Here is a 13996-nt window from a genome sequence, read left to right as displayed (position 1 = left end):
CCTGTTGCTATGGGGAAAACGTCCCCCAGTTACCATAGTAACCCAGAGGCAGTGTATGGAGACCTTGTTTACTCTTCCCTCCTATTATTCTTCAGACATATATTCAGACCTATACATTCATATATCAGACATATATTCAGCCATACAGTACCCTCCAACAGTATTTGGACAGTGAAGTCAACATTTTTCTTTACTCCAGCCATTTGGATTTGAGTTCATGAGACAATTGTACGTAACCTCTTTTTATGTGGGAGTATTACATATTTGTTTGACCATTTGAAAAGAATACCACTAATTATTTCATCCTGTTATCATGAATGATCTGTGTATCCCAGCTACCTGGCCCTGTATGCGTATAAGCCCCAGAAGGCAGATGAGTTGGAGCTGAGGAAAGGAGAGATGTACCGCGTCACAGAGAAGTGTCAGGACGGGTGGTTTAAAGGAACCTCTCTACGCACCGCGGCTTCAGGTGTCTTCCCTGGAAACTACGTCACACCCGTGTCCAGGTGAGACACGCACGCACACACTTTCTCTCTCTCTTTTCTCAGAAAAATACTCTCTCTCTTTCTCCTTTCACACACACTATCTCTCACACACCCTTTAAAACGCATAGCTCTGTGTGACAGGCAGTCGATAAGCAGCTATGGTGATGATAGTATCCTAGAGCTGATGTCAATGGTATCATGGTCACTATTCTTACAGGACTCACTGGAACCATTCAGGCTCCCCTCTCCCTCTCTCTCTCTCGCTCTCTCTCTCTCGCTCTCTCACTGCAGAGCTCCGTTTGCGGTGGGTGGTTCGCGGAACTCCTGTCTCTCAGGGCAGGTGGGAGGGGCGGGACAGGGGAGTAAGGCAGCCTCACCTTCCTCCCCCCAGTCTGCCGCTGCTCAGCTGAAGAACTGCCTTCGCTCTGGACAACAAACAGTTAACCAGGCCCGCTCTGCCATGCAACTGGGTACACGCACATACAGTACCAGTCAAAAGATTGAACACACATACTCATTCAAGGGTTTTTCTTTATTTTTACTATTTTCTATGTTGTAGAATAATAGTGAAGACTTCAAAACTATGAAATAACACATATGGAATTGTGTAGTAAACAAAAAACTGTTAAAATCAAAATCAAATCAAAATATATTTGATATTTGATATTCTTCAAAGGAGCCACCCTTGGCATTCTCTCAACCAGCTTCATGAGGTAGTCACCTGAAATGCATTTCAATTAACAGGTGTGCATTGTTAAAAGTTAATTTGTGGAATTTCTTTCCTTCTTAATGCGTTTCAGCCAATCAGTTGTGTTGTGACAAGGTAGTGGTGGTATGCAGAAGATAGTGTCACACGCTGATCTGTGACACTATCTTCTGTCTTTGTGACTGTCTCCACCCCCCTCCAGGTGTCACCCATGTTCCCCATTATCCCCTGTGTATTTATACCTGTGTTCTCTGTTTATCCGTTGCCAGTTCGTCTTGTTTGTCAGGTCAACCAACGTTTTTGTTATCAGCTCCTGCTTTCCCAGTCTCTCTTTTTCTCGCCCTCCTGGTTTTTGACCCTTGCCTGTCCTGACTCTCAGCCCGCCTTCCTGACCACTCTGCCTTCCCCTGACCCTGAGCCTGCCTGCCGTCCGGTACCGTTGCCCCACCTCTGATTTACTGACCCCTGCCTGCCTTGACCTGTCTATTGCCTGTCCCTGTTGGAATATTTAACCATTGTCAATTTGATGTGTCTGCATCTGGGTCTTATCTTGATTCCTGATAGACAGCCCTATTTGGTAAAAGACCAAGTCCATATTATGGCAAGAACAGCTCAAATAAGCAAAGAGAAACGACAGTCCATCATTACTTTAAGATATTAAGGTTAGTCAATCCGGAAAGTTTAATGAACTTTGAAAGTTTCTTCAAGTGCAGTCGCAAAAACATGAAGCTCTATGATGAAACTAGCACTCATGAGGACCGCCACAGGAAAGGAAGACCAAGAGTTACCTCTGCTGCAGAGGATTAGTTCATTAGAGTTACCAGCCTCAGAAATTGCAGCCCAAATAAATGCTTCACAGAGTTAAAGTAACAGACCCATCTCAACATCAACTGTTGGACACCATTAGGAAGAAGAGACTTGCTTGGGCCAAGAAACACGAGCAATGGACATTAAACTGGTGGAAATCTGTAACGGTTTTCTTCTGTGGACGAAGGAGAGGACCAAAGCGCAGCGTAGCCAATGTTCATCATGTTTAATGAAGACCATAAACTTGAACACTACAAAATACATAAACAACAAAATGTGAAAACCGAAACAGTCCTATCTGGTGCAGAGACACAAAGACAGAAAACAACCACCCACAAAACCCAACACAAAACAGGCTACCTAAATATGGCTCCCAATCAGAGACAAACGACTTGAGGAAACTCCTCCAGACTGAGGGACAGCTCCGGACTGAGGGACAGCTCCGGACTGAGGGGCAGCTCATGACTGAGAGGTAGCTCATGACTGAGAGGTAGCTCATGACTGAGAGGTAGCTCATGACTGAGAGGTAGCTCATGACTGAGGGGTAGCTCATGACCGAGGGGTAGCTCATGACCGAGGGGTAGCTCATGACCGAGGGGTAGCTCATGACCGAGGGGTAGCTTATGACCGAGGGGTAGCTTATGACCGAGGGGTAGCTTATGACCGAGGGGTAGCTTATGACCGAGGGGTAGCTTATGACCGAGGGGTAGCTTATGACCGAGCGGTAGCTTATGACCGAGGGGTAGCTCATGACCGAGGGGTAGCTCATGACCGAGGGGTAGCTCAGGACCGAGAGGTAGCTCAGGACCGAGAGGTAGCTCAGGACCGAGAGGTAGCTCAGGACCGAGAGGTAGCTCAGGACCGAGAGGTAGCTCAGGACCGAGAGGTAGCTCAGGACCGAGAGGTAGCTCAGGACCGAGAGGTAGCTCAGGACTGAGAGGTAGCTCAGGACTGAGAGGTAGCTCAGGACTGAGAGGTAGCTCAGGACTGAGAGGTAGCTCAGGACTGAGAGGTAGCTCAGGACTGAATGGCAGCTCAGGACTGAATGGCAGTTCCGGACTGAATGGCAGCTCCGGACTGAATGGCAGCTCCGGACTGAATGGCAGCTCCGGACTGAATGGCAGCTCCGGACTGAATGGCAGCTCCGGACTGAATGGCAGCTCATGACTGGAGGGCAGCTCATGACTGGAGGGCAGCTCATGACTGGAGGGTAGCTCTGGCAGCTCCTGACTGGCGGGCTGCTCTGGCAGCTCCTGACTGGCGGGCGGCTCTGGCAGCTCCTGACTGGCGGGCGGCTCCTGACTGACGGGCAGCTCAGATGGCGCTGGGCAGACGGGCAGCTCAGATAGCGCTGGGCAGACGGGCAGCTTAGATGGCGTTGGGCAGACGGGCAGCTCAGATGGCACTTGGCAGACGGGCAGCGCAGGTGGCGCTGGGCAGATGGGCAGCTCAAGCGGAGCTGGGCATACGGCAGACTCTGGCCTGCTGAAGCGCACAGTAGGCCTGGTGCGTGGTGCCGGAACTGGTGGTACCGGACTGGAGACACGCACCACTGGGCGAGTGCGGGGAGCAGGAACAGGGCACACTGGACTCTCGAGGCGCACTATAAGCCTGGTGCGTGGTACCGGCACTGGTGGTACCGGGCTGAGGGCACGCACCTCAGGGCGAGTGCGGGGAGAAGGAACAGTGCGTACAGGGCTCTGGAGACGCACAGTAGGCCTGGTGCGTGGTGCCGGAACTGGTGGTACCGGGCTGGGAACACACACCACTGGGCGAGTGCAGGGAGCAGGAACAGGGCACACTGGACTCTCGGCACACTATAAGCCTGGTGCGTGGTACCGGCACTGGTGGTACCGGGCTGAGGGCACGCACCTCAGGGCGAGTGCAGGGAGAAGGAACAGTACGTACAGGGCTCTGGAGACGCACAGGAAGCCTGGTGCGTGGTGTTGGCACTGGTGGTACTGGGCTGGGAACACGCACCTCTGGGCGAGTGCGGGGAGCAGGAACAGCACATTCCGGGTTGTGAAGGTACTCTGGAGACCTGGTGTGTCTAGCCGGCATCAATTGCTCCGGAACTTCAACACATGCCTTAGGATGAGCACTAGGAACTGACACATGTGGCATCACATAGCTAACACGCTCCTCAGGGCGAATACCGTGCATACTATGCCAAACCAACAGCTCTCTCTCTTCACTCTCCTCCAATTTTATCAACAACTCCTCGAATGTCTCATTATCTCCCCTCCATTCACTCTCCTCCAATCTGTCCAATAACTCCTCAACATTCTCCGACTCATACCTCAATTTCGCAGACCGCTCTGATTCCATCCTCTGCTCCTTACGATAAGCACGGGAAGCTGGCTCAAGTCTCCTACTTGACCCAGCTACACTACCCGTGTGCCCTCCCCCCCAAGAAAGTTTTGGGGCTGCTTCTCGGGCTTTCTACAGCGCCGTCGTGCTAACCTCATTCGCCGGTATCCCTCCTCGCACTGCTCCAGCGAATCCTAGGCGGGCTCCGGCACTCTCTCAGGATCGATCGACCACCTGTCGATCTCCTCCAGGGTTGTATAATCCAGATTTGGCTGCCAAGCTAGCTCCTCAAAATGCCGCCTCTCTGCTTTCGCTGCCTCCAGCTCTGCCTTGGGGCGGCGATATTCCCCTGGCTCTGCCCAGGGTCCTTTTCCGTCCAACTCGTCCTCCCAAGTCCATTTTTCCTGACATCGCTGCCTCTCCTCGCCCGTTACCACGCTGCTTGGTCCTATTTTGGTTGGTGGTTCTGTAACGGTTTTCTTCTGTGGACAAAGGAGAGGACCAAAGCACAGCGTAGCCAATGTTCATCATGTTTAATGAAGACCATAAACTTGAACACTACAAAATACATAAACAACAAAACGTGAAAACCGAAACAGTCCTATCTGGTGCAGAGGCACAAAGACAGAAAACAACCACCCACAAAACCCAACACAAAACAGGCTACCTAAATATGGCTCCCAATCAGAGACAAACGACTAACACCTGCCTCTGATTGGGAACCATATCAGGCCAAACACAGAAACAGGAAAACTAGACACACAACATAGAATGCCCACTCAGCTCACGTCCTGACCAACACTAAAACAAAGAAAACACAAAAGAACTATGGTCAGAATGTGGCAAAATCTGTCCTTTGATCTGATGAGTCCAAATGTAAGATTTTTGGTTCCAACCGCTGTGTCTTTGTGAGACGCAGAGTAGTGAACAGATGATCTCCGCATGTGTGGTTCCCACTGTGAAGCATGGAAGATAATGTGTGATGGTGCGGGAGTGCTTTGCTGGTGACACTGTCTGTGATTTATTTAGAATTCAAGGCACACTTAACCAGCATGGCTACCATTGCATTCTGCAGTGATAAGCCATCCCATCCGGTTTGTGCTTAGTGAAACTATCATTTGGGACTATCATTTGTTCACCTGGAAAAGCATTCCAGGTGAAGCTGGTTGAGAGAATTCCAAGAGTATGCAAAGCTGTCCTCAAGGCAAAGACTGGCTACTTTAAAGAATCTCAAATATAAAATATATTATAAAATATAGTAACTTTTTAATATTTTTGGTTACTACATGATTCCATGTGTGTTATTTCATAGTTTTGAAGTCTTCACTATTATTTTACAATGTAGAAAATAGTAAAAATAAAGAAAAACCATTGAATGAGTAGGTGCGTCCAAACTTTTGACTGGTACTGTACATACACACAAAGATACTCACACACACACAAAGATGATTCAGGTTCTAGTGCTGTACATTTTATCCATCTCTCTTATATCTGGCCTCTCTCTCCCTCCTTCCCTCTCTCCCTCCTTCCCTCTCTCCGTCACGGAGAACATGATGGTATTTAAAGTTTCTCCTGGGAGCCTTATGAGTGCACAGTGTGGAATCGCTTCCCAGAATAACACACACACACACACACACTCCTTCCTCAGTGACATCACTGCTGTTGTTTAGTGGAGGCGTAATAATAGAGCACAGAACTCAATCTCTCCCCACCTCCTCTCTCTCTCTCTTTCTTTCTCACTCACACAAATCAACACATCTGGTATCCATTACAAAAGAAAGTATCGCCATAGGTAGACTATGTGAGTTCAAACTGCCAGCTCTGATGACAGCAAGAACAGGATGTAGGTGGTGTCTAGTAACAGTAAGATACTGTGTAATACTATATAAGAGTGTGTTATAGTGTGTAATGTGTTTGTTCAGTCCACAGCCCGCCCGCCAGCAGCCCAGAGCGTCCCACAGCGGCCATCTCTCCTCTCCGACGTCAGAACTCCTCCCCCTCGCGCTGCGCTGGCCAATCGGCTCGCCCAATGTCCATGGTGTCCCCTGGCCCTTCCCCCCTCTCCTCCCCTGCCTCGCGCCCCCTCTCCTGCCTCTCCTCCCCTCTCCTTCCCCGTTCCTCTCCCCTCTCATGCCTTACCCCTCCCAACGCCAGTGCTGCCCTGCTCAATGGAGAATCAACCAATCCCTTCCAGCCACCCTCACCTGGCCCCTCCCACAGCAACGCCCAGGGGGCAGTCCCCCCAAAACCAGAGAAGGTGAGTCATTTAGCTGTCTCTTTTTCTGTCCTCTCATCTCTTCTTTCTCTCCATGCTCCATGCTCTCCTGGTTCCCACATCACACTGCTTTAAAATATTTCAACATGATGCCATAGTCAAATCAAATCAAATTTTATTTAGTCAGGATATAGAAAGGGATTATTAAAAGAATAGCTAGGGGAAAAGGTGTTGGGGGGGAAGTTGCTTGCACCTGGACATGGTGCAGAATCCTCCAACAACAAACAGGCAGACTACCAGTGTAACAGGGCTGTCTGTGTTTTTGTCTTCATCTTGATGTGTATATTAAAGCTGAGTCCACGGTGACAGTGATGGATGGTAGAGATGTCTGTGAGAGAGGAGCCTATCTGGCTTCACAGACACAAGATGAGACAGTTTGTGGCAATAAGATTTAATCTGAAACTGGGCAGAGACTAAGACAAATAGACTAGGGAACGACCACGATAAACATTCTTTGGCTATGAGCTGTGATGGATCATCTATAGTATGATTTAGTCTCATAGCATTAAGCCTCCTATCTTTCCTAACCATTTTATTTCCCACATGCATTGGCTTATTATGCGTTGGAGTTTGCTGCCTGATTGAGCTGTGTGTGTCAGGGAGTTTGAGATTTGTGGTGTGTGTGCGCGCGTCTTTGCGTGTGTGTTATGAGTCCTGCTGTGCCGTCACAGACGCCTCCATACTCATTATGCGCTGATAATTGGCTCACCCATCACCTCTAACACACACACAGGCACATGATTACACACACACACACACACACACACACACTCAGTAAGTTCCACCTCACATACATCGAAACTAATCTATCTGCTCTGTATATGTGCTGTGCTGCTCTCTGGTGGCGGGTCAGAGAACTACACTCAGATCTCAGATACTGTACTGGCAAACAGGAGGTGTCATTATTACATCAGGTAGATAGATACCAGTTAACTGTCTCTGAGACCAGGAGTGATACTGTCAGACAGGGGAGAACAGATAGTCTGTAGATGAGTGAAAAGAAGAGACTTATAATTTTATCATCCCCTTCTCTTCTCCGTCTCGTTCTCTCTGTCTGCAGAAAGAGAAGAAAGGAGGTCTGCTAAAGCTTCTCTCGGGAGCCGCGGCCAAGAAGAAGTCATCGCGCTCTCCCCCATCCTCCCCCCCGACCCTCCCCCTGTCGGGTGCCGTCCTCCCACATCACACCCGCTCTGGCTCCTGTCCAATGGAAGCTCAGGGGCGTGCCGGGTCTTGTCCAATTGAGAGTGAGATGGTGGGGGCCATGGGGTTAGAGCCTCTGCACAGGAAGTCAGGATCCCTCGACCTCAACTTCCCCCGGTCGCCCCCGACGCCCCGCACCGGAAACGCACTGCTGGCCCTCCGGCCTGAACCCAAACCCCTGTCCAGAGAGAGGTATACTTATACAGTATTGTGATTAGACACACTCTCATACACACTCCCTGTCCAGAGAGAGGTATACATATACAGTATTGTGGTTAGACACACTCTCATACACACACCCTGTCCAGAGAGAGGTATACATTTACAGTATTGTGGTTACACACACTCTCATACACACACCCTGTCCAGAGAGAGGTATACTTATACAGTATTGTGGTTAGACACACTCTCATACACACACCCTGTCCAGAGAGAGGTATACATATACAGTATTGTGGTTACACACACTCTCATACACACACCCTGTCCAGAGAGAGGTATACATATACAGTATTGTGGTTACACACACTCTCATACACACACCCTGTCCAGAGAGAGGTATACATATACAGTATTGTGGTTACACACACTCTCATACACACACCCTGTCCAGAGAGAGGTATACATATACAGTATTGTGGTTACACACACTCTCATACACACACCCTGTCCAGAGAGAGGTATACGTATTTTAGTATTGAGTAGTATTTATTAGGATCCCCATACATCATAAATAACACAAGACGTTATTACATTATTACTCTGTTAAATGTACAATATAAAATCCACAATACGACAGCATTACAATGTGTGTGTGTGTGTGTAGAGTGCGCGTGTTAGAGTGTGTGTATGTGTGTTTGTCAAAAAATCTAATCTAATTTTATTTCTCACATGCTTGGTAAACAACAGGTGTAGACTAACAGTGAAATGCTTACTAACGGGCCCTTCCCAACAATGCAAAAAAATATTATAATAATAACACAAGGAACAAATACACAATGAGTAACGATAACTTGTCAAAAGAGATTAGTGCAAAAAGGGTGAATGAAGATATTCTGGGTAGCTATTGGTTAACTATTTATCTAATTAACTATACTGAACAACAATATAAACGCAACATGTAGCAATTTCAAAAATGTTACTGAGTTACAGTTCATATAAGGAAATCAGTCAATTGAAATAAATTCATTAGGCTCTAATCTACAGATTTCACATGACTGGGTATACAGATCTGCATCTGTTGGTCACAGATCCTTTTTTGAAAAAAGGTAAGGGAGTAGATCAGAAAACCAGTCAGCATCTGGGGTGATAAACTAATTTGGGCACAAAATTGTACAGAAATAAGCTTTTTGTGCATGTGGAAAATTTCTGGGATCTTTTATTTCAGCTCATAAAACACAAACATTACATGCTATGTTGTGTTTACATGTTGTGTTTATATTTTTGTTCAGTGTATTTAGCAGTCGTATAGCTTGGGGGTAATTATAATAATTAGCTGGGTGCTTATATTTGTCCGATTTATACATGTACTATTGAGTGCATTCAGGAAGTTTTCAAATGTACACATTTTTGTTAGGTTACAGACTTATTCGAAAATGGATTACATTGTTGACAAAGCAAAGACAGGTTTTTAGAAATGTTTGCAAATTGATTTTTTTTAAAGTAAAAATTACATTTACATAAATATTCAGACCCTTTACTCAGTACTTTGTTGAAGAACCTTTGGCAGCGATTACAGCCTCAAGTCTTCTTGGGTATGACACTTCAAGCTTGGCACACCTGTATTTGGGGAGTTTCTCCCATTCTTCTTTGCAGATCCTCTCAAGCTCTGTCAGGTTGGATGGGGAGCGTCACTGCACAGCTATTTTCAGGTCTCTCCAGAGATGTTCAATCGGGTTCAAGTCCAGGCTCTGGCTGGGCCACTCAAGGACATTCAGAGACTTATCCCGAAGCCACTCCTGCGTTGTCTTGGCTGTGTGCGTAGGGTCATTGTCCTGTTGGAAGGTGAACCTTCGACTCAGTCGGAGGTCCTGAGCACTCCGGAGCAGGTTTTCATCAAGGATCCTGACTTGTCTCCCAGTCCCTGCTTCTGAAAAACATCCCCACAGCATGATGCTGCCACCACCATGCTTGACAGTAGGGATGGTTCCAGGTTTCCTCCAGATATGACACTTGGCATTCAGGCCAAAGAGTTCAATCTTGGTTTCATCAGACCAGAGAATCTTGTTTCTCATGGTCTGAGAGTCCTTTAGGTGCTTTTTGGCAAACTCCAAGCGGGCTGTCATGTGCCTTTTACTGAGGAGTAGCTTCCGTCTGTTTTCACTTTGTCATTATGGGGTATTGTGTGTAGATTGATGAGGAAAACAATGAATTTAATCAATTTTAGAATAAGGTTGTAACGTAACAAAATGTGGAAAGGGTCTGAATACTTTCCAAATGCACTATATATATTATGTGAATTGGAAATTCATTTTTTGCATATCCCACTTTCCCGAGACACCCTCGGAGAGTGGGGTCGCAGCCAGGGATCAGCCATTATTGATGACCCTGGCCTTGCTCAAGGGCACATTGACAGATTTCTCACCTAGTTGTCTTGGGGATTTGAACCAGCGACCTTTCAGTTACTGGCCCAATGCTCTTAACCGCTAGACTACCTGCCACCCTAGAAGCTGTTCAGGGTCCTGTTGGTTCAAGACTTGGTGCATCGGTAACGCTTGCCGTGCGGTAGCAGAGCGAACAGTCTATGATGGGTGGCTGGAGTCTTTGACAATTTTTAGGGCCTTCCTCTGACAGCGCCTGCTGTAGAGGTCCTGGGTGGCAGGGAGCTTGGCCCCAGTGATGTACTGGGCCGTACTCACTACTCTCTGTAGCGCCTTGCGGTCTGATGCCAAACAGTTGCCATACCAAGCGGTGATGCAGCCAGTCAAGATGCTCTCCAATGGTGCAGCTGTAGAACATTTTGAGGATCTGAGGGCCATGAATGTTTTCAGCCTCCTGAGGGGGAAGAGGCGTTGTCGTGCCCTCTTCACAACTGTGTGTGGACATCGAGGAACTTGAAGCTCTCGACCTGTTGCACAACAGCCCTATCTATGTTAATGGGGGCCTGTTCGACTCTCCTTTTCCTGTAGTCCACAATCAGCTCCTTTGTCTTGCTCACATTGAGAGAGAGGTGGTTGTCCTGTCACCACACTGCCAGGTCTCTGACCTCCTCCCTATAGACTGTCTCATCGTTGTCGGTGATCAGGCCTACCACTGTGGTGTCGTCAGCAAACTTAATGATGGTGTTGGAGTCGTGCATGGCCACGCAGTTGTGGGTGAACAGGGAGTACAGGAGGGGACTAATCACGCACCCCTGAGGGTCCCTGTGTTGAGGATCAGCGTGGCAGATATGTTGTTGCCTACCCTTACCACCTGATGGCCCGTTAGGAAGTCCAGGATCCAGTTGCAGAGGCAGATGTTTAGTCCCAGGGTCCTTAGCTTAGTGATGAGCTTTGTGGGCACTATGGTGTTGATCGCTGAGCTGTAGTCAATGAACAGCATTATTCACATAGGTGTTCTTTTTGTCCAGGTGTGAAAGGGCAGTGTGGAGTACGATTGCGATTGCGTCATCTGTGGATCTGTTGGGATGGTAAGCGAATTGGAGTGGGTCTAGGGTTCCTGGCACTAGGGTGTTGATGTGAGCCATGACCAGCCTCTTCATAGCACTTCATGGCTACCAACGTGAGTTCTACGTGGCGGTAATCATTTAGGCAGGTTACCTTCGCTTTCTTGGGCACAGGGACTATGGTGATCTGTTTTAAACATGTAGGTATTACAGACTCGGCCAGGGAGAGGTTGAACATGTCAGTGAAGACACTTGCCAGGTGGTCCGCACATGCTTTGAGTACACGTCCTGGGAATCCTTCTGGCCCTGTGGCTTTGTGAATGTTGACCTGTTTAAAGTTCTTGCTCACATCAGCTATGGAGAGCGTGAGCACACGGTCGTCCGGAACAGCTGGTGCTCTCATGCATGCTTCAGTGTTGCTTGCCTCGAAGCGAGCATAAAAGGCATTTAGCTTGTCTGGTGGGCTTGCGTCACTGGGAAGCTCGCAGCTGGGTTTCCCTTTGTAGTCCGTAATAAACCCTGCCACATCCAACGAACATCAGAGCCGGTGTAGTAGGATTCAATCTTAGTCCTGCATTGGCACTTTGCCTGTTTGATGGTTTGTTTGAGGACATTGCAGGATTTCTTATAAGTGTCCGGATTAGTGTCCCTCTCCTTGAAAACGGCAGCTCTAGCTCGGTGCGGATGTTGCCTGTAATCCATGGCTTCTGGTTATATTTGCCAATTGGAGGGCAAGGGAGAGCTTTGTATACATCTCTGTGTGTGTGGAGTAAAGGTGGTCTAGAGGTTTTTTCCCTCTGGTGTCACATGTGACATGCTGGTAGAAGTTTGCCTGCATTAAAGTCCTCGGCCACTAGGAGCGCCTCTTCTGGATGAGCATTTTCTTGTTTGCAAATGGCCTTTTACAGCTCGTTGAGTTCGGTCTTAGTGCCAGCATCGGTTTGTGGTGGTAAATAGACGTCTACGAATAATATAGATGAGAACTCTCTTGGTAGATAGTGTGGTCTACAGCTTATCATGTGGTATTCAACTTCAGGCGAGCAATACCTCAAGACTTCTTTGATATTAGACATCGCGCACCAGCAGTTATTGACAAATAGACACACAACCCCGCCCCTCGTCTTACCAGACGTAGCTTGCTCTGTCCTGCCGAAACACGTAGAAGCTAGCCAACTCTATATTATCCGTGTCGTCGTTCAGCCAAGTCTCAGTGAAACATTAGATATTAGAGTTTTGAATGTCCCGTTGGTAGGATAGTCTCAATCATAGATCGTCCAGTTAGTTTTCCAATGTTTGTACGCTGGCCAATAATACAGAGGGTAATGGTGGTTTACCTACTCGTCGGCGAATTCATACAAGGCACCCTGCCCTCCTCCCCCTTTTTCTCCGTCTTTTCTTCACGCTGATGATGGGATTTGGGCCTTGTCTTGACAAAGCAGTTTAACCTTTGTGTCGGACTCATTAAAGAAATAATCTTCGTCCAGTTTGAGGTGAGTAATCGCTGTTCTGATGTCCAGATGTTATATTCGGTCATAAGAGACGGTAGCAGCAACATTATGTACAATATTAGTTACAAACAATGCCAAAAAAACATACAAAATAGCACAGTTGATTAGGAGCCCGTAAAACGGCAGCCATCCCCTCTTGCGCCATTATAATCTCAATTAATTTATTTATGAAGCCAGTGACTGAGGTAGTAAACTCCTCAATGCCATTGGATTAATCCCGTAACATATTCCAGTCTGTGCTAGTGAAACAGTCCTGTAGCTTAGCATCCGCGTCATCGGACTACTTATAATATCTAATATAATAATAATATATGCCATTTAGCAGACACTTTTATCCAAAGCGACTTACAGTCATGCATATATTTTACTCACGGGTCATCCCGGGAATCAACCCCATATCATGGCGCTACAAGCACCATGCTCTATCACCTGAGGACCACTTCCGTATTGAGCGTGTCACTGGTACTTCCTTATTGAGTTTTTGCTTGTAAGCATGAATGAGGAGGATTGACTTATGGTCAGATTTGCCAAATGGAGGGCGAGGCGGACCTTTTTATTGCGTATTTGTGTGGAGTAGGTGAGCTCGAGTTTTTTCGCCTCTAGTTGCACAGGTGACATGCTGATAGAAATTAGGTTAAACAGATTTCAGTTTTTCTGCATTAAAATTCACTGGCCACTAGGAGCTGCCTCTGGGTGAGAATTTTCTTGTTTGCAGTTCGTTGAATGTGCTTTTAGTGCCAGCATTTCTTTGTGGTGGTAAATAGACAGCTACGAAAAATATAGATGAAAACTATTTTGTTAAATAGTGTGGTCGACAGTTTATCATGAGGTGTTCTAACTCAGGCAAGCAGAACTTCGAGACTTCCCTCATATAAGAGATTGCGCACAAGTTCTTGTTAACAAAGAGACACAAACCCTGTAGCCATGTCAGTTTACAATCTAGGGTTACACCAATATATACTGTGTTACAACAAATATACTGTGTTTACACACTCATACACACACCTTGAAACATACGCTAGTCTACGCCACTGCAGCACAAAAAACAAATGAGCCTCTGATCATCACTCTTCTCCTATCCCCATCAGTGTGTGTCAGAGA

The 13996-nt window shown here is 47.3% G+C and overlaps 1 protein-coding gene across 2 annotated transcripts in view; it reads left to right on the top strand.

Annotated features, from left to right (window-relative positions):
* LOC129820928 (E3 ubiquitin-protein ligase SH3RF3-like) overlaps positions 1-13996 on the top strand; it is a 96751-nt gene that overhangs the window by 76850 nt on the left and 5905 nt on the right. The window contains exons 5-8 of one of the 2 annotated variants that reach the window (XM_055878054.1): positions 336-506; positions 777-955; positions 6231-6565; positions 7644-7975. In XM_055878054.1, coding sequence (XP_055734029.1) covers positions 336-506; positions 777-955; positions 6231-6565; positions 7644-7975 — 1017 coding nt within the window. Of the gene's footprint in view, positions 1-335; positions 507-722; positions 956-6230; positions 6566-7643; positions 7976-13996 lie in introns of both variants that reach the window. The other variant, XM_055878053.1, reaches the window with a different exon arrangement.

The sequence above is a fragment of the Salvelinus fontinalis genome, chromosome 23 (genome assembly GCF_029448725.1).
Source record: "Salvelinus fontinalis isolate EN_2023a chromosome 23, ASM2944872v1, whole genome shotgun sequence".
NCBI classification, from domain to species: Eukaryota; Metazoa; Chordata; class Actinopteri; order Salmoniformes; family Salmonidae; genus Salvelinus; species Salvelinus fontinalis.
The sequence above is the reverse complement of the archived record's forward strand: the minus strand, read 5'-3'. Positions and strand labels throughout refer to the sequence as shown.